Consider the following 24,588-nt stretch of genomic DNA (forward strand, 5'->3'; position numbering starts at 1 on the left):
CCCTCCTGTAAAAGGTTGTCCTCTCCTTGCTCCCTGAGGCCTGGCTCCTAATGGCCACTCAGGTCCCCTCCAGCCCTGCCGGCTCCTGGGAGCACCCTCATCTCAGCTAACGTCTGGCTGGAAGAGGGGTGAGGGCTCTTGTCCCGTGTTGGGAAGCCCCCGAATGGGGGGATGGGTAAGTGATACGCACATGCAGAGCCACCAAAATGCTCACCAAAATAGGCGGGGGGTGAGGGGGTGCCAGCAAGTGTGCTTGGAGCTGAGCCCCCGAGTGATGAGGGCAAGCCGTGGGTTGGGCTGACGGAAGGCCTTGGTGGAGAGGCTGTTGGGAGCAGCGTCTACAGCAGCCTCTGGCCCAGGTGAGCACCCCAGGCTCCACCTGTGTCTTCCCGCCTTGCCTGAACGTGTCCCCCCACCCCCCTCACCACACTCTCTCTCAGAACTCAGGAGGAACGAGCTGGTTCTCTCCCAGAGGCGGCTGCCAGTTTAGTCAGCAGATTTCACAGATCCACTGGCACCCGTGTAGTGCGTCTTATTTTAAGCTTAACATTTGAAGATGGGAACTTTCCCCCCCTTTGGTGTATGGCGAAGAGATCCCAATTTATATATAAGCACGGCGGCTAAGCCAGGGCACCGAGGCTGTTCCTGAGGCCAGTGCGGCTTGTGACCCTCCTTCTTGGGAAGCCTCATAGGGGGACGCTGCCCTCCCTTCATGAACCCCAGGACTCCGGCCACAGGTTTGCCCCTGAGGTGTGTGGCAGTGTCCTTCCTGGGCACCGGTGGCAGGGAGAGGCAGGCCGGTGTCTGGGCTCCTGTCCCAGCCTCTCGGCATCTCTGCGCCTGCCAACCGCAACCCTTGTCCAGAGTGACCTCAGATACTGGGAACTGGGGGGCATCTGTGCCTCCCTCCGCAGCTCCCCTGACCCTATTGCCCTCCTCTCTCCTCTTCCAGCCCAACTCAAAACCCCAGCTCCCCAAACCCACTGGGACACAGAGGACCAGGAGTGTCTGACAGTGAGTCCAGGGGGCTACCAGGCAAGCCACAGTCACATCAGGGGGGATGTTCTGTGCTCATGCTGTATGCCCAGCCTATCCACTTAACACCACAGATGGTTACCTGATCTTACACGCTGCCCCTTTCTCAGAAGGCGCTGGCATGGTCACTTCCTTCCTGGGGCTGGGAGGCAGACACAGAGTGCTCACTTTGAGGATTCGTCTGTCCCCCTGGGCCGTTTTGATATCCCATTCTCTCTTAATCTTAGCCTTTGAAATTCTAGCCCTGGGTTGTCTTCCTCTGTCTTTACCACCAGCCACTCCAGTCAAGTTCAGACCCCATAAGAAGGGCCAGAGAGAGAGAGAGTACAGGGTTCAAGGTTCTTTCCTTGCACTTCTTCAATTCACTGTATAGGGTTCCTCCCAAGCCCTCCAGGAGGGATCCCTGAGCCCAGAGCCAGGAATGAGCTCTGAACACTGCCCAGTGTGGTCCAATCCCTCCATTCCTCCTAAAACAAAGGAATGCAGATCCAACAAAAGGGGATAACCAGTTAAGCTGGAATTCATAGGCAGGGGCAAACATTTGCTTGACAAAAAAGGTTTCTTTAGCTGGTGGTGTGCTTTTAAAGAGTGGTGGCACCCTTTATTTGTGAGATGTTACTTTTCTGATTATTTAGCTGGGTACATCAGAAGATGGAGACAGAGTAGAAGAGAGGGAAAAAATATGTAGGCAAGTTGTTGAGTGAGTCCCAGGACCCCTGCAGATCTTTTGCAAATAAAGAGGAACCTTTTGGAATTGAGTGCGTGGGTATGGGGGGAGGGGTCTGGTAGCAGAGAGCTCTGTGCCAGTGTCCACCCTGTGGTCTCCCCCCTCAGCTTCCTGAGGTTCTGGAGCAGCTGAGAGGGGACCTAACCTCACCCTGGGTCAGGACCAGCTTCTGGAGGAAACGGCACTAAGCTGAAAGAAATCTCAGGAGGAGGAAGAGAGTTTAGCCACGTAGAAAGGATGTGGACACTGGGTGACTTTTCCCATTATCTTACCAAGTACCATCATTTCAAACCCTGAAATCCTTGTCTTATCATGCACTTATTCGGACACATTCTCTGTTTTTCTTTTCCTGATTTTCTATGCTTGAAAAAAAGAAATTTTCCTTTTATCACTTGATTCTCTCTCCCCACCCTCTAAAAAATATTGAGGGCCACACTTGAAGGTGCTCAGGACTTATTCCTGGCTCTTTGCTTAGGGGTCCCTCCTCATGGTACTCAGGGGACTACATGAGGTGCTGGGGATGGAACTTGGGTCGACTCCATCAAGACAAGTGCCTTGTCCCCTGCACTACCTCTCTAGCCCCCCCCCCCCCCCACTGATTTTCTTTTATGTGGGTAGCAGCCCCGGGTTGCGGGTTCTCTCTGAAACCCCACCGGACAGTAATAGGATTGTGGCCAACCACCCCCATCCTGTTCTTCACCGTGCACGTCACTTCTGACCAAGCAGGTGAAGGTGTCAACTGAGACCACATCACTCAGCAGCAGCTGAATGCTCTGAGCCCAAGGTGAAAGTAGGACTTCTCTCCTGGGATCCAGTTGACCAGAGGGTGCTATGGGCCCCTTTCCTGATCTGTCCCAAGACCAGGTTCAAGCACCAACACCCCTTCTTCCTGGCTCTGCCCAAGCAGCCCCAGAATTGAGCTCACTCACCATCACAGTTCAGATGGCGGATACACACAGCTTCTCAGGAATCAATCTCATTAGTGGAGACAGTTCCAAGGGCATAGATGGTGCTGATTCTTCAGCGCAGGAAGAATAGTGCCAGCTTCCTGTAGGCAGTTTGACCTGTGCAGATCTGGTATGGATTAGGTAGCGCTGGTGTGGCCTCCTCACCCCAGGGGCAGCCACAGCGCTTCTTCTATGGGACCCGTGGCTGCCATGGCTGCTCTAGACTGGGCTTGACAGAGGCAGTTCCGCCTCTTACCACAGATCTGGGGAATTTGCTGAACCTGGTTGAACTCTGCTTCTTTTTTCTTTTTTCCTTTTGGGCAGTACTTAGGGCTTGCTCCTGGTTCTGTGCTTCTGAATTGCTTGGAGGACCATACACAATGCTGGGGATAGAGATGGAGTCAGCCGCATGCAAGGCAAGCTCCTTAACCATTGTGCTATCCCTCCACCTTGGCTCCTTCTGTCTTTCATCCTCCTTGGACCAGGACCCCAGTCAGGGCCTGTGCAGTGTGAGAAGCACAAAAGCTGAGAGAAACAAAGGAAGCCACTGAAACCTGAGCTCAAACCTGAACCTCAAACCTACCCCAGAATCATTAGCCAGACTCAGTCAGATGGGCAAGAAGAGTCAAGAGCAGAGAAATACGTTCCTGGCATGGCAAGAGTAAGGGTGCAGGGAGGAGAAAGCATGGGGGCGGGGGGCTCAACCTGACCCCCAAAGGTCAAAGCAATTAGGACCTTAAAAAGTGTTAAGAGAGGGGCTGGAGCGATAGCACAGCGGGTAGGGCGTTTGCCTTGCACGCAGCCAACATGGCCGACACAGGTTCGATTCCCAGCATCCCATATGGTCCCCTGAGCACCGCCAGGAGCAATTCCTGAGTGCATGAGCCAGGAGTAACCCCTGAGCATCTCCGGGTGTGACACAAAAAGCAAAAAAAAAAGTGTTAAGAGAAAGATGAGTGATGATGGTTGTCACCTGCTAGAGGTCTTTGCTGTGATTCAAAACTGACAAGTGGCCAAAGATAATAGAGCTTGAGACTCACTCTAAAGAACTGAGCTCCAGGGTAGAGGAGAAGGAAGAAAAGAAGGAAGGAAGGAGGAAAGGAAGGAGGGAGGGGGAAGAAGGAAAGAAGGAAGGAAAGAAGGGAGGAAGAGAAGAAAGAAGGGTGGGTGGGTGGGCCAGAAGGATAGTACAGGGGTGAAACTCTTGCCTTGCCTGCTGTTGTGCCATTCCTAATTTGATCCCTGGCACCACATATGGTCTCCTGAGTCCCACCATGGTTAAGCTCTGAGTACCACCAGGTGAAACCCCAAAACTCAGATGCTCGCCCCCAAAATAATTAATAAGATATAATTTAAGCCCGACATCAGTGGTTGGATTAAGAAGACATAGTCTCTTCTTTTTTTTTTTCTTTTTGGGTCACACCCAGCGACCTGGCTCTAGCATTCAGGAATTACTCCTGGCAGTGCTTGGGGGACCATATGGGATGCTGGGAATCAAACCTGGGTCGGCTGCGTGCAAGGCAAACATCCTACCTGCCATACTATTGCACCAACCCCAACGTATCTTCTTCTTAATCCACACAATAGAACATGATTCAGCCACAAACAGAGGTGAATCCTGTGGTCTACATCATCATGGATTACCAGGAGGTGCTGAGGGTAGTGAAAAGTTTTCTCACTGAAAAAACCATCACCAGTATGGTTTTACCCACATGTGGTATATAGAGGAAATGAGGAATGATCAAAAAAGTCCAAAATTAATTTTAGACGCGAAGTCCAACAGTGGTTACCAGAAGGGAAGGGACTGAGTGAAATGGGATGGAGTGGCCAATGATACGGTGAAGGACAGAACTGGACTTAGTGGTGAACTGAATGCAGTGTAGATACATGCTGACTTCTAATGATGCAACCCTGAATATAATCTTATAATGCAATGTTACTTCCATTTTTAAGAAGTTATGTTACATTCTGAATCATGACTGAGCTCTCTCTGGGCCTGCCATGTGGTCCAGCTTCATGCTGAGTCCTTCCTGTTGGGGAATATGGGGGCATCAGAGAGAAAAGCCCCCACTTCACTTCCAGGAGCTCTCGGCCCTTTGAGGAATGAGGCATATGCACGCTCAGGGGGAGGTGGGAGCTGGGCGAGATGCTTCTCTGTGGGAGACACAGGCTGTGAAGTTCCAAAAAGGAGGGACCAGCAAAGGCCAATGTCGAGCTAGAGAGGAGAGAAACTCCCAGATGTATTTGACCTACGGCTCCCTTTTCAGAAAATCAATCAGCCAGTGCCCCTCTGGAAATCTGCCTCCTTTAAGTGAATGTATGAACATTTTTTTTTGTTTTTGGTTACACACAGCGATGCACAGGGGTTACTCCTGGCTCATGCACTCAGGAATTACTTCTGGCGGTGCTCAGGGGACCATATGGGATGCTGGAAATCAATTCTGGGTCGGCTGCGTGCAAGGCAAACGCCCTACCCACTGTACTATAGCTCTGCCCTCCTTTAAGTAAATGAACAGACCCCCACGACTCTCCTCTCATAATTGCATGCAAGACTACTCCAACCTCCCATTGGCCCAACAACCTCCCTGCCACAACCCACCCCTACACACATGGACACACAAACATAGAGAGACACACACAAACACACACATAACATACATACACGCATCCACATACACACAGACACGGGCACATCACCTACTTTGGGAAACGTTGAGAGAAGAGAGTGATTCTGTTGCTTTGTGCTCAGCAAGCCTTGGCCAAAAGGCAGACTTCGTGCTGTGTTCTTCATGTGCCTTACGTGCTCTCCAGGCTTCCCAGAAAGGTATTAGGAGCATTCCTATTTAATGGATGAGAAAATGTAGACCCGAAGAGCTCAACGAACTAGCCGCTGATCACACAACTGATGAACATAGGAGAGGATGCAGAATTTGAGTCCAGTTCTTCCTGTGACCAGAGTCCATTTGTCCATTGCCAGGTCACCCGTGGGGAAGGGATGCAAGAAAGGTAGACAGATGTGTGGGGAGGACCGCTGCCAGGAGGCGGGGGCTGCAGAGGGGACCCCAGTTCAAATTTGGAACTATAAATGGGAGCGGAGATTTGGCCAAGGTCCTCAGCAAGAGCGGGTGGAGGCTGGGCTGGAAATTCTGGCTCCTGCCTTGCCTTCCACTTTCCCGGGTACCAGCCGCTTCTGGGCTCTCTCCACCCGTCTGCGCGGCCACGCCTGAAGCTTCTCCCTCTTGGAAGAGGCACAACCCACTGGCATGGAAGCCGGGTGGACTGGCTCCCTCTCTCTCTCTCTCTCCATCACTTTCCTCCTTTCCCCTGCCATGTTCTGGAAAGGGCAGCCTGAGTGAATGTGGGCAGGTTGCACCCGAGATATACATCTGAGAGCTGAAGGAACATTTATTTTTAATTTAGACTTAAAAAGAAAAAAAAGGAAGTTATAAAATATCTGCTCTTGCTCTGGGATTGTGCAGATGGTGCTGCGTGTTGCCTAATAGGGAATGGGGCTGGCACCCGAGTGCTCCTGGCCCCAGAGCCCTGCACCACCGCCTCCCAGGGCTTCCTCCGGCCCCGCTTGGCCAAGGCGATGGGGGCTTGTCTGCCTTCTCATCTCACCCTCTGGGAACCCCGAGCTGTGGGTTTCCCAAAACTCCTCCTTTAGTTGTTCCTGCCCCTGCGTGTTTCTGCACACACGTCCACACGCACACATGTCTCTGCAGACCTTATCTCACACTGGCTCCTGCTTTGCTGGGCTCCAGGCACACTGACCTCTCCTTCCTGAGCTCCTGCTTGTGTGTTAGAATTTCTCCGCTCTCTCAGCCCAGGCTGCCCAACAGAATCATCTTGTTTGTTCATATGCAGGTGTTATGAGGGACATACTTGTTTGTGTGTTCGTGTGTTTGTGTGTGTGTGTGTGTGTGTGTATAGGGGTGGGTTGTGGCAGGGAGGTTGTTGGGTCAATGGGAGGTTGGAGTAGCCTTGCATGCAATTATGGGAGGAGGGTCGTGGGGGTCTGTCCATTTACTTAAAGGAGGGCGGAGCTATAGCATAGCGGGTAGGGCGTTTGCCTTGCACGCGGCCGACCTAGGATCGATTCCCAGCATCCCATATGGTCCCCTGAGCACCGCCAGGAGTAATTCCTGAGTGCATGAGCCAGGAGTAACCCCTGTGCATTGCCAGGTGTGACCCAAAAACCATTTGGTCTTTCATGGTGGAGTGACTACCAGGAATGGCATCCAGGGCCTCGGCATGCAAGGCTTGCTCTGCACAGGGTGGCAGACCCACTTCTGCCAGGGTCTAGCCTTTGTGTTTACTGAGATTCGGTATCTCTGACATCTGCTCTCGGGAGTCTTCAGAGAAGAGACTTGAAAACGGGCATCGAGAATGGCCGTTCCTTGGTGCTTAGGAGGTTGACTGGGGGACTGGGGAAGGAGTCCCCCCGCCCCAAATCATTGTTGGACCCACAAGTTAGGAATCAGGAGACCTGATTCTACTTTGTTACGAGGCCTGGTTTAGAGCACTAAGGCTCAGTTCTCTCATTTGCAAATATAGAAGGTACTCTCTATTTTGTCTGAGCCCCAGAGTTATAATAAGGTTCATGGTAAGTGACATATGGGGAATTGCTTAGCAAAAGCAGTCACTCATCTCTTTAAGAAAGCAGGAGTCAGAGGTAGGCAGCACATGCCACAGGCCCACGTCAGGGTGGGTGGCTGGGGCAGGAGACCCGCCCTGGGGTTGACCAACAAGGGGAAGAGCTCACTGTGTACAACATGTGCGATGTGTGTAGGAGTATGTGCCAGTGTGTGCATGTGTGAGTGTGTGAATATGTGTCTAAGTGTACCTGAGTATGTGTGTGTTGGGGGGACGGGTAGTGGTGGTGGTGACGGTGGTGTGTGTGTGTGTGTGTGTGTGTGTGTGTGTGTGTGTTGTATATACCTGGGTACTAGTTTAGTAAGAATGCTAGTTCATGGTGGAAACGATGCTAGAGTGTAAAAAAAATTATGCCATATGAGAAAACAAGGGAAAGTGAAAATGAGAAAAAGAAATGATGAACCCGGGAGTTTCGGCAGGAACAAAGACTGTTGCTCAGCCTTGGGGACCTGGCCTGGATTTCCTGCTGGTCATTTCAAAAGGAGACACAGTTAAATGCTCGTCTACAAGACAGATGTCAGCCAGTTACTCAGAAGTCTGATTTCTGGCGCTGAGACAAGATCTCCTCCCCCACCACGCAGGGAACTGACAAAAGGGGCTGTGTTGGAAGAAGCATCACAGGGGCAGCTCTCTGGTAAAGACGAGGAGGCCCTTGTGAGGCTCCTGATTGCCAGGCCCAGTATAGGAGCACAGTTCAGGGGCTCCCTGGGGGCTACAGGGAGAAGACAAGCTCATAACACCCATTACAATAGTTGGCAGGTTAGGGGGACATTACATGCCCAGTGGTGGAGAACAGGCTTGGGAGATTGTCAGATGCGCACACACATGCCCCCCCCACACACCCACATCACACATACACCACGTGCACACACATCTTGCCATACCAAACCTCACACACCTCCCTATGCCACACACACACACACACACCTCTCCACACCACACATACTCACACAATTCTCCACACCACACACGTCTCACATCACACATACACACACATCTCCCCATACCACACACACCACACACATCTCACATCACACATACACATCTTTCCACACCATACACATCTCCCCACACCACGTATATACACACATTTCTCCCCATCATACATACATCTCCCACACACCACGTACCCAAGCATCTCCCTACACCACACACAACGTCTTCCTACACCACACATACACATATATCTCCCCACACGACACGCATCTCCCCATACCACACATGCACACACATCTCCCTACACCACACATACCTACATATCTCTCCACACCACATATACATGCACATCTCCCTATACCACACACACCACAACATCTTCCTACACTGCACATACACTATCTCCCCACACCACATATACACACATATCTCTCCACCCCACATATACGCACATCTCCCACATAACACATACAGTGCATACACACACATCTCCCTACACCACACAAACCACAACATCTTCCTACAACACACATATACACATCTCCACACCATGCATATACAAATCTCCCCACACCACACATGCACACACATCTCCCTACACCACAGATATATACATCTCCCCACACAACACATACACACATCTCCTCACACCACACACAATACACACATCTCACATCACACATACACACATCTCCCCAAACCACACATACACATCTTCTCAGTTATACACACATCTCCCTCACACTACACACACCACACCCCCAGGTCATACACACCCACACATAACATCTTCCCATGCCACAAACACACACTTCAAAAATACACCACATTATACGCAGATATATCCACACATAGCATACACACATATCTACACACACACCATACACACGTATCCCCACAAACAATCACACAACATCACACACTACATATACATGCATCTCCCACACCTCCACCTCACAGCACATACACACACATCTCCCCACACCACACACAACCCACAGGCTCAAATCACAGACATCTCCCCACTCTCACACCCCCACATCACACACATGCCACTTATACACATCTCCTGCCACCACACCCCACACCACACACGCACAATGGCTGGCTCATACCCTGCTGCCAGCTTTAGGCCTCTCTCAGCTTAGCTTCCTGGACAGCTCCTTAATTTTAGGGGTAAGAAGTCAAGAGCCCCACAGGGGTCTGTCTTCAGTTGGTGATTACAGGGGGACAGATTTGAAACCAACACCTGAAGTCTCCATTCACTCCTATGTCCTAAGCAGTCATAAAAAAAAAATAAATTGGGATCTTATTTTTTGGGGAAAAAAATCTCCTAAGAAAATTCCTCACTGAAGATATGGAATGACTTGACATTATATAATTTTATTCAAACTGATATGGGCCAATAAATATAAATGTGTGTGCACGTTCACTGTTATAAAACATTTTATGTTTAAAACATGATCTACTAATGCTGCTGAGGATGTCTAGAATTTGATTTACTGTATAGTATTGAATGTTTATACTTGTTCCTTGCAGAAATTCTTGCCAAGGAGTCATTTTATCTACGGGAATAATAAATAAGTCAATATGTGGATGGTTGTGAACATTTATTCCATATGCAGCAATACTTGGTAGATGTTATTTTGCACAGACGCACCCAAAAGGTAAACTCAAGAAACACATGATTCCTGAAGGCTGAGGTTTCCAGTGCCAAGATCAGATCATTCATCTTGACTTAAATCAGTAAGGCAGCAAATCTAAATCTTAGAAGATTTTGGGGACCTGGGGATATGGAGCGTCTGTCAGTTGTCTATTTCTTCATTTCTTTTTTTTTCTTTCATTCACTTTTCATCAATCGATTTTTATTGACCCCCAATGTTTCTTTCAGGACTTATATGTGGCATAGAATTTGCTTCATGAATGCTCAACCTTAAAGTCCCTCAATTTGTATTTGTAAAAGCACTGAAAGCCTTTGAAATGATGTCAATGTAATCGCCACAGAAATCCTATGAGATGGTGAGGAGTGTGAAGGAGCCAGGTTAGCTGCATAGACAGGGAAAGGTTTCTTTTGTTTGCTCATTTTTATTTTTCTCCTGTGTGTTCCCGTCCCCCTGCCACCCAGTTATGGAAACAAAATGTGTCCACTGTTAAAAAGAACCCCCACAAAAAATAAAATAAAATAAAATAAAAATAAAAAGAACCTAGACATTTCCTGGAGGAACGTGGGACAGTGTCATACCATGCAATGGGACCTCCGAGTCCTCTTCCACTCTCCTGGTCAGAGATACATTACATGTATATCTGTGAGTGTGATTATATAGAAGATATAGAACTGAGATTAGGCTGGAATGTAATTCTGTAAGCAGGAGTTTTCCACCATCCACCGTCTCTGCGGCTGCCGTGTGTGTGTGTGTGTGTGTGTGTGTGTGTGTGTGCGCGCGCGCGCGCGAACACACCATCGATGCGGACAGACTCATCTCATGGGTCAAAGAACTTGGTTTTGTTTTCAAAATTCGAAGAGTCTGCCTTCCTCAGCCTTTCCTCTCTCTCTCTCTCTCTCCTCTCTCCCATAGGTGGTGGGTCTTCTCTTGCCCAACCAGACACTGGCGTCCACTGTTTTCTGGCAGGTAAGTCCTCTACACAGAGGCTCTCGGCAGAGCTTTCCAAATGTCTTTGCCTTACCACCCCCTTTTCACAAATCACTCCTTGCCCCCCAGAAAACTACCTTTTTTGAGTGAACAAATAATACCGTCCCTCTTGATGATTCCAGAGTGTGCCCCTCCTCCCTGCACCCCCAGAGGGTGGTGTTGCCCACATTGCTGATAGAAGGAGCCACAAGGCTGGGAAGAAGCCCTGTCTCTTTCCTGTCCAGGGACCTCAAGGAAAGTCATCCCCTCCCCAGGTCTCCCCATCCCGGCAGTGCTGGAAGAAATCCCCGGCCTTCATGTGGGGCTTTATGTGAACCCTAGAATCAGAGGAAGCTTCTATGGGCTGGCCTGGTGGTGCCCTCCGCTGATGGCTCATTCATGGCCATCTCGGTCCTCAGTTACTTGTCCACAGCCCGTAACCTCGAGGCCCTCAGCCTCTTTGGCAGCCGCTCATCCTCGATCTGTGAGGAAGGTAATCTACCCTGGCCCACAGCAAGTTGGGTGAAGAGGCATCACCGGCACTGCTGCATTCTGTTCCTGGAGACACTCTGGGTGTTGTCTCCCTGCAAACAGTGGGCCTGCACCTGTACGCACACACGCACACACGCACGCACGCACGCACGCGCATACACACACACACACACACAGAAAATTTTAGGGAGAAAAACCTGTCTTTGGGGGAAGTATCCAGTCTTCTCTGAACAAAGCACCTCAAGGTGCCCATGTGTGGTGTTCAGGTAGCTCGAGCATTGGGTGGAGTGATTCTGGAAGAGAAGCAGAGCCGCTGGTCATCCTGGGGCCTAAAACTGCCCACAATGTGCCCCAGTGAGCAATGTGGAAGGATGACAGCAGCCCCTCTGGCTGTGCAGCCCTGGGTTCCTGGAGCGGAGACCATCTCTGGAGCCGGTGGATTACTGGGGTAGGCAGGCGGTGTCCGGTCTGCCAGGAAATAAGGACAGGACACTCCTAGGACTGGAAACTGTCTTGGGGGAAACCTGGAGACTAGGGTCAGATTGACTCATGGCCTGGGGGGGGGCCTGCTGGGGGATAGAGATGTGGCCCATGGCCTTCTGTGGGGGGCACGGCCTTGGAGGGCAGGGCAGGCTGGCTTCCTGGGCAAGGTGAACACCATCTCTGACTTTCCGCCTTTGCCTTTCAGTGGCTGAACCAGAGCCACAACGCTTGTGTCAACTATGCAAACCGCAATGCTACCAAGGTGAGTTATGTGGACATACAGACAGATGGACGGGCAGATGGATGGGCAGATGGATAGACAGTGTAACAGGGGGAGTTGGCCCCCCATTTCCCCCTGCCCTGTGACTCTTCTAGGTTGGTCATTAGCCTTCTCCAGACACCACCTTTCCCTGCCCTGAAGGGGCTGCTCTTGAGGAGGGGGATGGCCTGTGGGGTAGGAGGAGCTGGCTGGGCTCAGAGGTCTCCTTGCTTGGTCTATCCTCGGGCTCTGTCAACCTCAGGGGTCAGAGTTTCCAAGCTTGCTCAGAAGCTGTCTTGACACCCCCCTAGCTGCAAGCACTCCAACCTTGGAGGGCTGCATTTGTAGCTGGAGGGGTCAGGCAGGATGGACTGATACCTCTTCCCAAGTGCCTTTTTTTTTTTTTTTTGCTTTTTGCTTTTCGGGTCACACCCGGCAATGCACAGGGGCTACTCCTGGCTCATGCACTCAGGAATCACTCCTGGCAGTGCTCAGGGGACCACATGGGATGCTGGGAATAGAACCTGGGTCGGCTGCATGCAAGGCAAATGCCCTACCCACTGTAATATCTCTCTAGCACCCTCCCCTGCATTCTTGGGTAAGCTCGGGCGGAGGCCAGGTCACCCACTTGTTATCCAGGATGGAACTGGGCCCCTGTTTTCCTGGCCCAGCTGTACGCCCCTCAACTCCCAACCCTCAGCCTGTACATTTGCCCATGCTTGAGTGCAGAGGCAGCGTGGAGTGAGGCAGAGAAAGGCAGTCTGGGGGACAGAGGTCCTGGCATTTTCTCCCTGGGGGGAGAGCAGAAGATCTGCGGTGGCCTCACCCCGAGAACTACCCCTTCTTCTGATGCTTCCTCGCCCATCCATGCTTCCCTGGCACCCTTGACCCTCAACCAAATACCTCCCAAACTGGCACTGTGGCACAATGCCAGCCATGCCGTTCAGCACTCTCCCAACCCTCCACAGCACCGCGGCATTTCCACAGACCTACGGGACACAGGTGTAATGCGGTGTGCAGAGCTGAGGGCCAGCGGGCCACAGCCCCCCGGCAGTGTGGCCATCCCTGTCCCCAGTACTCTGACTGCGACAGTCTCCTTGCAGCAGGAAGTCTTCCTACTCAGAAACACTCCACTTCTGGGGCTGGAGCAATAGCACAGCGGGTAGGGCGTTGGCCTTGCACGTGGCCAACGAGGGTTTGATTCCCAGCATCCCATATGGTCCCCCAAGCAACCGCTAGGAGTAATTCCTGAGCTCGTGAGCCAGGAGTAACCCTGTGCATCACCGGGTATGACCCAAAAAGGAAAAAAAAAAAAGAAGAATAAACATTCTGCTCTAGCCCTGGTGGAGCTCACCCTCCAGTGGGCAGCATCTGCACCCCAGCACAGGCACGGGGCCCTGGGTTCTCCCCGCCTCCACAGCCTGGCCTGTGTGTGGATGGAACAGCATCAAGGAACCGCATCCCTGGGGCTGGCTGCCAGGCGGGTGAGTGCAAGCCCTGTGCGCCCAGAGGCTCTGACTTCATATCTCTGTCTTCTAGCCTTCGCCTGCGTCCAAGTTCATCCAGGGTTACCTGGGTGCTGTCATCAGTGCTGTCTCCATCGCTGTGAGTGGCCCTCTCCTCTCTCCCACTTCCTCTCAGCCCGGGGCCCCGTCCAGCATGTGGGGATCACACGTGTTTGAGGTTAGGCTAGGTGAGGGGTGTGGGAAGCAGGTTTCTGGGGAACAGTCCCAGGGAGAGAGAGAGAGAAGAGACCTGTGATTGGAAGAGGAACAGGGGGAATCATAATTAGAAGATGCAAATGGAGGGGCTGGAGCGATAGTACAGCAGGTAGAGTGTTTGCCTTGCACACGGCCGACCCAGGTTCGATTCCCAGCATCCCATATGGTCCCCCGAGCACCACCAGGAGTGATTCTGGAATGTAGAGCCAGGAGGTACTCCTGTATATTGCTGGGTGTGACCCCAAAAAGCACTGTAGTACTGTCTTCCCATTGTTCATCGATTTTCTCGAGCGGGCACCAGTAACATCTTCATTGTGAGACTTGTTGTTACTGTTTCTGGCATATCGAATACGCCACAGGGAGCTTGCCAGGCTCTACCATGCGGGCGGGATACTCTCGGTAGCTTGTCAGGCTCTCTGAGAGGGATGGAGGAATCGAACCCGGGTTGGCTGCATGCAAGGCAAACGTCCTACCTGCTGTGCGCTCCAGCCCACCCAAAAAAGAAAAAAAAAGATGCAAATGGAAAAGTTGTCTCTAATGAGAGAATTCACCTATGAAGCTCTGATCTCGTGCCGCTGGAGGGATAGAATTGCTCACAACGACCAACCCCCCCCCCCCCCCCACCATCATGTCGCCGACATGGTTTGCCTCTGTGCTTCTGAAAGTCAGGATTTGAGGTTGTTCTGAAATGGCCTCATTTCCCCGCCCCCCAACCCCCAGGCTTCCAGTAGGTCACTAGCTCTCCAAATAGCTGCTAGATTGAACCGGGGTGGGGGGAGGGGTCCCGTTTCATGCTCAAGATTGCATTCCTTTTCGAAGTGTCTTACCCCAGCAAGAAGCCAGTTGCTGCCAACCCCTTTAGAGGGGGCTCCCTGCTCAAGTGGTCCTGCAACCTAGCCGGAGGCTTCACCCGGGGTCATGCAAGTTGGGGGTCCCTGATTTGAGGGAGCCGTGGTTGCTGGACAAGGTCATCTCTTGAATTTCTTGACAAGGGCGTCCCAGGGCTCATCTGCACAGTTGGAAGATCCTCCCTTCTGCCTCTGAGGATGAGGGCCGAGGATGAGGGGTTGGGAGAGGAAAGTGCATGTGGAGGGCAGGAGGGGGTCCTCGATGTCAGGAGGGGGGTCTCTTCCTCCTGTGGGCCCCAGGAAAGGAGCAGCGGGCCTTGGAGCTCTCTGCAGCTCTGTTCTCATGCTCCGTCCTCGGCCCATCCACTTCTGAGGCCCCAAACTAGCCCCAGCTGACTAGGCCCTCACTAAGGTTACTGGGGACCCAAGGCCTCTGGGGTCTGTCAGAGCCTGACTCTCAGCAGCAGAGGCCCTGGGGTGGGGACATCCTCTCCTGGGCTGTCCAGACTGCCCAGAGGCTGTGCTGGGGCCTTCTCCCCCCACTTCCCACCAAGCAGTTGAGACTCCTGAGCATCCCTGACCACACCTGCCCAAGCTGCACTCTCTGGCCCCAGGTCCCAGAAACTCCAGCCCCCCCACCCCCCACACACACACACACCAACATCCACATCCTGGGTCCCCTCCTGCCATTGTTCGGCAGGGTCTCACCACAGGCCCTGGTCTTCTTCCTCAGAGCCGCCCGGCCCAGAAAGCACATGTTAATTAGGCTGCTGATTGATCGAGGGCCCCGTGGGGGGCCCTGTCCTCTCTGTCCCCGAGTCTCAGCGGTGACGTCCTCTGCCTGACGTCTTCACACAGTGAGGGTCTAACTCCGGCAGATGGAGCGGAATTTCTGACTTGGAAAATCTGCAGCTCGCTTGCCTTTCTTTTGTGTGTGTAAATCACAGAACCGCCAGAGAAAGAGGCTTTATTTTCTTGTCCTTTCCCTTGTTCTCGGAACCCCGGGCCCGCGGCCTCATTAACTGATCTCTGCTTCAATTAGTGACAAATCCCCTCCCAGGGTGAGCCTGTTAGGAGGAGATGACCTGCAAACAAGTGTCAGGGCCCCGGTGGTTGGCCCAACTCTGGTTTTAATTAAAACGAGTCCCTACAAGCAGCAGTGTGGACGGGTGGGGGGTGGGGGGTGGGGTACAGGCCCAGGGCAGATCCCGGGGATGGAGAGACACTGGGGGTGTCAGCCTCCTCTCTGGGACCGTCCCCCCCCCCAGAGAGCCCCTGACCTTGGCCAGCAGCCCCCCGGATCTGGGAGCTCGGGTTGGCATTCTCCCTGAAAGAAGTCTCACGCAGGTGGTGGGCCACGGGCTCGGAGTTCGCAGCCTTTTGGCGAACCCTCTAAATAGATTTGGCAGTGTCTGGTTTCTTGCTCAAGAATAAAAAAGAAATTTCGTCTTAAGTTATTTTTGAAATCTAACAGTTTGCCGTCTTTAACAAAGGAAGCCTCTGTCAGTCCTCACGGGTTTTAGTTCGGGAGTCTATGCTCAGCGCCCCCCCCCCCACGCCCCAGGCCCAACCTCAGAAGGCGAAGGCCCATTTCCGCCCCGTAGGGTATAGGGGTGCAGGGATGTTGGAGGTGCACAGACTTAACGGCGTGTCCTTTACGGTGTCTCAGGGGCAGCTGAGACTCTGTAGAGCTGTGGCATTGTGAAAGGGATCTTTGGCTGAAGGGGGGCTCATTCACACAGGATAGCCAGAGCCAAGGCCCAGTGGGGCTGGAGGGCGCCTGACAGAGGGCACTGCGCACCAGGAGGCATGCAGGGGAAGGACAGGGTGACGGGTGACCCCAGCCCAACGTGGGCGATGCCAGAAGTCAGAGAGTTGGGGGACTGGGCTAGTCCAGCAGGGGTGGTGGTTGGCCAGGCCATGGCTCTAGGGTCCTGAGGAGACTGAAAGGGGCTAGAGAGAGTGACCTGGAAGGAAAGTTTGTTCCCAGGCAGGAGCCAGAGGCACTGAGGTATCTCATGCCCAGTTCCCAGAACCTTCACCTGCAGCCAGGTGGAAGCTGGCTGAGCCCTTCCCTGTTAGGCAGTGCTGGCCTCTGGGCCAGGGAACCCTTCCTGTACAGGATGCTGTCACTGTCTACTAGACTCTGGGGTTCACAGTGTCCTGAAGAACCCTGACATGAGCTCCTGGTCTCCAGTTCTTCCTGACAGCTCCATGTCCCTGGTGGTCAGACCGTCCATTCTAACAGCCACAAGGGCGGGAGGGCGGGAGGTCTTCAAGATGCCAGGCTGAGGAAACTGAGGCACAGCAGGGCAGAGTTTCAGAGCTGTAATTCAAGTTCTGGCCCAACCACATAACATAACTCTGCTCCTAACATACGGACTCCCTTTTTCCCTGCTCCCCCAGTGGGATAACGAGGTGTGGAAAGCCAAGTAGTGCTGTCAGCTTTCAGATGGGGCAAGCCTCTTACCAGAGCTCCTCCCCAGCTACCCCCGAGAACAATGGGTAACAGAAGAAAAAAAATTGAGAGATTCTTTTAAGTGTAATGGGGTTGGTTAGTATCTTTGCTCACCTTCATACTCAGCTCCTAGACCTGTGTTTCCTGACTTGTCAAGTCAGCAGTATATATTTGTGTGCCACAGGTCCAGAGAATGCCCCTTTCTGTCAGACCAGGACTGGGAAACTCTGAGGTACTCTTTGAGGTTGAATGTATGCCTGAGAATATTCTCTGCATTGGGGGGGGGGCATCCTCAGTGTCATCAGTTGTTGGGGGTATTCCTCATAGTGTTCTCAGTGGTTATGTGTATTCCTCAGGGTGTTCTTTGAGTTTGGGGGTTCACCTCAGGGTGTTCTCTGTGGTTGGTGGTTCACCTCAGGGTGTTCTCTGTGATTGGGTTGGGGGTTCACCTTAGGATGTTCTCTGTGGTTGGGGATTCACCTCAGGGTGTTCTTTGTGGTTGGGGATTTTCCTCAGAGTGTTATCTGAGGTTATAGGTATTCTCAGGGTATTCTCTGTGGTTTGGGGTTCACCTCAGGGTGTTCTCTATGGTTTGGGGTGTTTCTCAGGGTGTTCTCTGAGGTTATGGGTATTCCTCAGGGTGTTCTCAATGATTATGGATATTCCTCAGGGTGTTCTCTGTGGCTCGGGGTTCATCTCAGGGTGTCCTCTGTAGTTGGGAATGTTCCTCAGGGTGTTCTCTGTGCTTAGGTATTTCTCAGGCTGTTCTCTGTGATTGGAAGTTTCACCTCAAGGTGTTTTCTGTGGTCAGGGATTTCACCTCAGGGTGTTCTCTGTGGTTGGCGTTATTCCTTGGGGTGTCCTCTGTGGTTGGAGTCTATTCCTTGAGGTGTTTTCTGTGGTTGGGGTTATTCCTCAGGGTGTTCTCTGTGGTAGAGGGCTCACCTCAGGGTGTTCTTTGTGGTTGAGGGTGTATCTCAAGCATTCTCTATGGTTGAGGTTATGCCTCAGGGTCTTCTCCTTGGTCCGGGGTGGGTCTCCCGTCCTGATTTTTTTCCCTCGGGGCCTAATGGAAATAGGAGGAAAACGTCCCATGCATTCTGGAGCAGACTGTTGTCTCCCTGCTTCCCCGAGGAATGGCTTCCATGTTGGAAGACCCATTGCATGGACCTCTAGCAGAATCCTAAGTGTTCTATAAGCCTGCAGATGGTAACGCTGGCAGTGGCAAGTCCAACACGAATGTCGGCTCCATATCTATTCTGGGGAGGACAAGATGTCGCTCCCTTCTAAGGAGAAGGAGTCTGATATAATTGGTTTCCCAGCAGGTGGCCAGCCTGTCCCTGTGGGGTCTGGTTCAGGAGTCAGGGTTGGTCACTTGTCACAAGCAGACAAGCCAGTTAGATGCATCTGGGTTTGATTCACATTTTAGCCTGTGCATACATGCGTATTTATTCCCAGCCATCCTGACCCGAGCCTGCTGCCAAACAGCTTGGCTAGAGCGAAAGAACAACGACTTGGCCTCCACATGGTGGGTCACGGGTTCATCTGGCTATGGCTCGCCCTCTGGTGGGCATTTGTGGTACCTCAGCGATTCCTCCACCTGAGCCAGCACCTGGCCCACCAGTGACCACGTACAAACCCCTGACTATTGGTCGGTATTATCCTACATCCAGGAGTGGATCTGAATCCTGAATCCATGCCCTCCCTCCCCTCCCTCCTCCTCCCTTCTCACACGTGCCCCTTCTACTGATCTGCAGGGCCCTCTGACAGGTACAGTCACTTGCAAAGCTGATTGCTGACAAACTGCTCCTGAACTCTCCCTTCTTCTTAATCAACTGCCGCGACTCAGCCAGGGGTTCAGCAGGACACCCTCTTGCTCAGAGGCCTTCTCAAGGCCCCTTCTCCTAGCAGAGTAATGGAGCCATCACCTCAGGGGTACTTGGGCCCAGTATCAGCACCGGATGTACTTATTACAGTGTTCACTGAGGTGACAGCAAGTCTCCTTTGTCACCCTTTTAGTTTTCCTGCTCAAAATCCCTCACTTGACTTAGAAACAGTGTATTAAGTACCAACTCATCTCATCATGCACCTGTCAGGATAAGGCCCCGAGCCCAGTGCCGAGGGCCTACTGGGAGAGGTGATGATTGCATCCAGGCAAAAACATTTGCGTGTGATTCAGTCTTTAAATCATGTGCATGCTTTGCTTTGAATTCCAGCACCTAAGGGAGGTAAATGAGCATAGACTGAGAGGCTCCAGTAGGTACTGCGGTAGTGGGGAGCGGGAGAAGCTCCATTGACGTGTAAGAGAACTCGAGGGGGGACCCTCCATGAAGAGGGGGCCTCGGTGAGAGCCTGGCATGGAAGCCGCATGGTGAGGAGACCAAGGGAGGGAAAGTGCTAGAAGGCCCTGAGTTAGGAGAGATGGGGGAGGGGACGCAAGATGGGAGCAACAGACTCACCTGGGGAGCAGGGACACAGCAGGGTGGTCTCAGTGTGACCAGCCAGGCCTGACAGTCAGTCGGCCAGCCTGGCCTCGCGCGGCCCCTGAGAAGCCCCTTCCAGGCTTTGGGGGGCTGCTCTCCATTTTTAATCTTCTCTCTGGCGGCAGTGTGGGGAGTGGATTGGAAAGGGGCAGGCGTGGAAGAGGGAGCGGAGGTAGGACATAGGCAGCCCTCCAAGGGCCAAGCGATGGTGTGTCGGTGGTGGAAGGGAGAAAAGTCACTGTTTCAAGATCAGGAGGTGAGAGGGAGGGACAGCACAGTGGGAAATGCACTTGCCTTGAGCACAGCCAACCCAGGTTCCATCTTGGACATGCAAGAAGTTCCCCGGGCACTGGCAGGAGTGATCAGTGAGTACCACCAGGTGTGGTCCGAGCCCCTCCTCTGACTCCCTGCCCCACCCCCCATCTTCCCCCCCCCAAAAAAAAGAAAGACCATCCAGGAGGGAGGATAAAGAGCATGGGTGTCTAAGAAGCCTGGCCCCTGCGCTTCCGGCTTGAGTTGTGAAGCTGGGAATGGGAGTGAAGGGCAGGGTGGGAGGAGGGCCGAGGAGCTGGTTTGTTGTTTGTGGAGCACCCTGAGCCCAGGAAACTGGCCCCTGCAGGGCACCGGAGGTCTAGGCTGGGCTGGGAGACCCCGGGGGGATACTCGATGCTGATGGAGATAGTGTCACCACGGCTGCGGCACTCAGGCATGGTGGGTGTGTGTCACAGACACCCCCCACCCTGCACCCTCCGCCCTGCGGCCAGCTCCTGCCCACTGCCAGCTGCCCTTGCTGGAGTCACTGGCCCGGCAGTGGAGTGGAGGGCAAAGTGGCCAGAGAAGGTCACCCACTTCCAGTGTACATGTCCCCAGGGTGCTGGGCCTGGTTTCTGACCAGAACCCCCGTCTGCTACCACACGGGGAGCTCTCCTGCAAAACCCACACCCTGTTTGTTTTCTCCTCTGCCAACATGGAGCCCCTGTTTGGTTAATTTCTACTCTGTGGCTTATTTGGAGGCTGTTAAAACAGACCCTGGGGGACCCTCCGCGGCTCTGGTTCCATCTCTCATTATCTCTCCTGAACCCGATTATTAGCTCAGATTTTTGTGATCGCTAGCTGCTGTTTGTGATGAGTTGTGTGCCATTAATGCCAGCTGGTTCCTTTAAACAGGACCCACCATGCCAGGGAAAACGAGCTGGCGCTCAGAGCCACCAGCCACTTGGCTTTTTAATTTTAATGGGCTCCACCAAATGTTCCAGGCCAAAGGGCTCCGAGGAACCAGAACAGACGGGCTCACAGCCCTGGTCTGCAGCCCACCCCGGGTTCCTTCCCAGCCTGTGGGCCCCCTGTGCCGGGACCGGAAGGCCTGGACTGGAGGCTGAGGGAGGGGTGGGGGTGAGCACCCCGGGGCTGGTTGCTATTGGCACCTTCACGGTCACCCACGCACCGTCACTCAGTCACTGCTCTCAACCCCAATGGGTGCTAGAGGGGGTCACCTCGCTGCACCCGGTGTGCTCACAGCCATCCATGCACCGTCTGTGCGCCTCCCCTGACCTCTGCATGCACCTGGGAACCTGAGGGTGCGCCCCCCCTGCAAGCCCACCCCAACCCTGCTGGGAGGCCTCAGGAAAGACCAGGCTGGAAGAGACCAGAGGCCAAGGCCTTCTGCCCCACCTCCGGGAGCGGGGATCCAGCCTGTCCCCGCTCTCGGGGCTGTGCCTGTCCTTGGCAGAGGGAAGTCTGCCACAGAGGAGAGAGGGGCTTGAGGGCGGGGGAAAACTTGGGGGCTCCTCATCCTCACTTTCTCTCCCTCCTTGGCCCCCAGGAGGCTGCCTGAGTCAGGGGGATAGCTCTGAGCAGCTCTGTGGCTGGTTTCTCCAAGAGTTCTTGCCCTCCACTATTCCACCTCTCTGCATCCGGCCAGGTGGATGTGGGGGTTTTGGAACCCCAACCTGATTTCTAGCTGCCGGGGAGAAGTGGGTCGGGCCCCCGCGCCTTCTTCCCTTTGTGGCTCCTCTGGGCTCTCCAGGAAGCTCCTGCTGTGCCTCTGGTGGTGGCCTGTCAGGCATGTCACATTCCTCACTGGGATGGAAGACCAGGTGGAGGACATAGAAGCCTTTCTTAGAAGGCGCAGCCTCTAAGAAACCAAGCTTTGGGGCTGGAGTGAGAGCACAGCGGGTAGGGCGTTTGCCTTGCACGCAGCAGACCTGGGTTCGATTCCCAGCATCCCATATGGTTCCCTGAGCACCGCGGGGAGTAATTCCTGAGTGTATGAGCCAGGCGCAACCCCTGTGCATCACCGGGTGTAACCCAAAAAGAGAAATAATAATAATAATAATAAAGAAACCAAGCTTTGGAAAGAGCAGAGCTGGAACTCCCATCCTGGTCTCATCTGCCTCGGGCCGGCTGTGTGCCTTGGAGTGGTTACTGCCCCTCTCTGAAGCTGGCGTCGCTTCTCCAGATCCTGCCCTCTCCAGCAGCCCTGTCCTGGGGGTTCACAGGGCCTGGCCCGTAGCCCACCCGCAGAGTCCTTGACTCCCCCCACCCCAAGGCCCTTCTCTGCACTCAGTACGAACTTGTTCTATTTTGCGGGGAGAGGGGGAGCCATTTCTGAGACACGCAATAGAAAAAAATTGTTTGCACTGAGAGTTGGGGATGCCACGTCTCAAGCCCCCCAGCCCACCCTGGAGGGAGCAGCTGGGACCGTGGTGTGATTCTAAGGGGACGGAGTGAGGAACGGGCTAGTGCCATGGAGATGGGGCACGGCCCGTCTCCCCAGCTCTCAAAGCCGGTCCCGCCAATGCCTGCTCCCCAATGCCTGCTGCAGCACGCGATGGCCCTGGAGGGCTTCCCGGGACCCCGCAGCTTCCCCAGCAACCCAGAAGGCTGAGGCCAGCGCCAGGACGACGGGCACGGGAGGTCCCGCTGGGCTGCCAGGTGTCACAGTGCTGAGAGGGGTGTGATCCCCCTCCTGAGGCCCCCAGAGCCAGGACCCTGCAGTGGCTCCCACTGTTCTTCCTGGCAGGGTTTCCCAAGCAGGGACTAGCTCTGGCCTCTGTGGGGGGAGCAGAGGCCTCGCCCCTTCCATGACGCAGGCTTGGGTCCCTCTCCTGACTTCCTGCAGCTTGCCTTTTCTTGCACCGTGTCTGTGGAGGCTCTTTTCCTACCATCAGGCCCTTCGAAGCCCCCTCCCGGCCTCTGCTGCTGTCTCTCCTTCCTCTCATTTCTTTGTGGGTTCATGCGTTTCTTTCTCAGATTAGACCTGCATCCCTCAAAGAGGAGGGACAGTCTGGGGTGGCCTGGAGTGGGGAGACCCCCCCCCCCCCCGCCGGCAGAGGCTAGGGCGTGCGGGGGCAGTGTCCTTGGCTGGGTGAGGGGAGCTGGGACTTGCGGGAAGGTGGAAAGGTGCAGATTGTCCCTTGACAGGGCTGCAAAGAGACACCTGTCCTGGTCGGGCCCACAGCGGGGTCTCAGGTAGCACTGCCAGGCTGGCTGGGAATGTGGGATCCTACGTGTCTTTTATTTGCAGATTGTACATTCTGATAGTACATTCTGATAGGTCTAGAGTAATAGCACAGCGGTAGGGCGTTTGCCTTGCACGCAGCCGGCCCGACCGAGCCGGGTTCGATTCCTCCGCCTCCCTCTCGGAGAACCCGGCAAGCTACCAAGAGTATCTTGCCCGCATGGCAAAGCCTGGCAAGCTACCCGTGACGTATTCCATATGCCAAGCACAGTAACAACAAGTCTCACAATGGAGACGTTTACTGGGCCCACTCAAGCAACTCAATGAACAATGGGAAGACAGTGCTACATTCTGCTAACAGTCAGTATCCCACCATCCCCACAGGCTCCTTGCAGAGACAGTATCTGTCTATGTGTGAGTGTGTGTGTGTGTGTGTGTCTGCATTTGTGAGAGTGCGACTGTGTGTAAGAATGAAGGTGTATGGAGAATGTGAGTTTGTGAGAGTGTAAACACGTGGGAGTGTGTGTTTGTGAGTTTGGGAGAGTGAGTTGAATGTGAACGTGTGTATGAGTGTGAGAGTCTGTATGTATGTATGTATGTGGGGGGAGTGTGTGTGTGTGTTTGTGAGGGGTTGCGGGGGCATGAGAATGTGTGCGTGCGGGGTGAGAGTGTGTGAATGTGTACCGTGTACATGGGTGGGGGGAGTGTGTGTGTTTGTGAGAGGGTGCAGGGGCATGAGAAAGTGTGCGTGAGGGTGTGAGTGTGTGAGTGTGTATGTATATATAGGGGGAGTGTGTGTGTCTGTGAGAGGGGTGAGGGGCATGAAAATGTGCATGGGGTGGGTGTGAGTGTGTAGGTATGTGCGTAGTTGGGGCTTTCCCCCTCATGCTCTCAGTAACTGGAGCACCAGGGCAGTGGCGCACAAAATAGCCACCCTGGATCTGGGTAACAGGAGGCGACCCTGAGGCTTTGGGGTCTGCGGTTGAGGGGAAGACGCTGCCCCCTCTGCCACCCTTTTCTGTCTCCTCCTCCGGGCTGCTACAGCATCACACCCTTTTCCCTTCTTTCCAAGGTGGGCCTTAATGTCCTGGTACAGAAAGCCAACAAATTCACGCCTGCCACCCGCCTGCTCGTGCAAAGATTCGTGCCATTCCCCGCTGTCGGTAAGGAGCATGCGGCCGTGCGTGCGCGCGCGTGCGTGCGTGTGCGTGTGCGTGCGTGTGCGTGTGTGTGAGGGCGCGCACGCACCGGGCTTGGGTCTGTGGGGCTTGGGAAGGGTGAGGCTGGTGGAAGGGTGAGGAGCTGCCGCTGACTGTCTAGCCGACTTGTTTGTTTTTGTGCCACACCCAGCGGTGCCCAGGGCTTACTCCTGGGCAGCATGGGTGGTGACCATCTGTGATGCTAGAGATCAAACCCAGGCCGGTCCAGGCCGAGTGCAAGGCGAGCGCTCCAC

The 24,588-nt window shown here is 53.8% G+C and overlaps 1 protein-coding gene across 2 annotated transcripts in view; it reads left to right on the top strand.

Annotated features, from left to right (window-relative positions):
- The window catches only part of SFXN5 (sideroflexin 5), a 125,126-nt gene that overhangs the window by 56,961 nt on the left and 43,577 nt on the right, over positions 1–24,588 (top strand). For both annotated transcript variants that reach the window (XM_056122519.1, XM_056122526.1), the window contains exons 7-10: positions 10,878–10,931; positions 12,112–12,168; positions 13,705–13,770; positions 24,208–24,298. In XM_056122519.1, the coding sequence (XP_055978494.1) occupies positions 10,878–10,931; positions 12,112–12,168; positions 13,705–13,770; positions 24,208–24,298 (268 nt within the window). The remainder of the gene's footprint in view (positions 1–10,877; positions 10,932–12,111; positions 12,169–13,704; positions 13,771–24,207; positions 24,299–24,588) is intronic.

The sequence above is a fragment of the Sorex fumeus genome, unplaced genomic scaffold (genome assembly GCF_029834395.1).
Source record: "Sorex fumeus unplaced genomic scaffold, SorFum_2.1 ptg000006l, whole genome shotgun sequence".
Taxonomy (NCBI): domain Eukaryota; kingdom Metazoa; phylum Chordata; class Mammalia; order Eulipotyphla; family Soricidae; genus Sorex; species Sorex fumeus.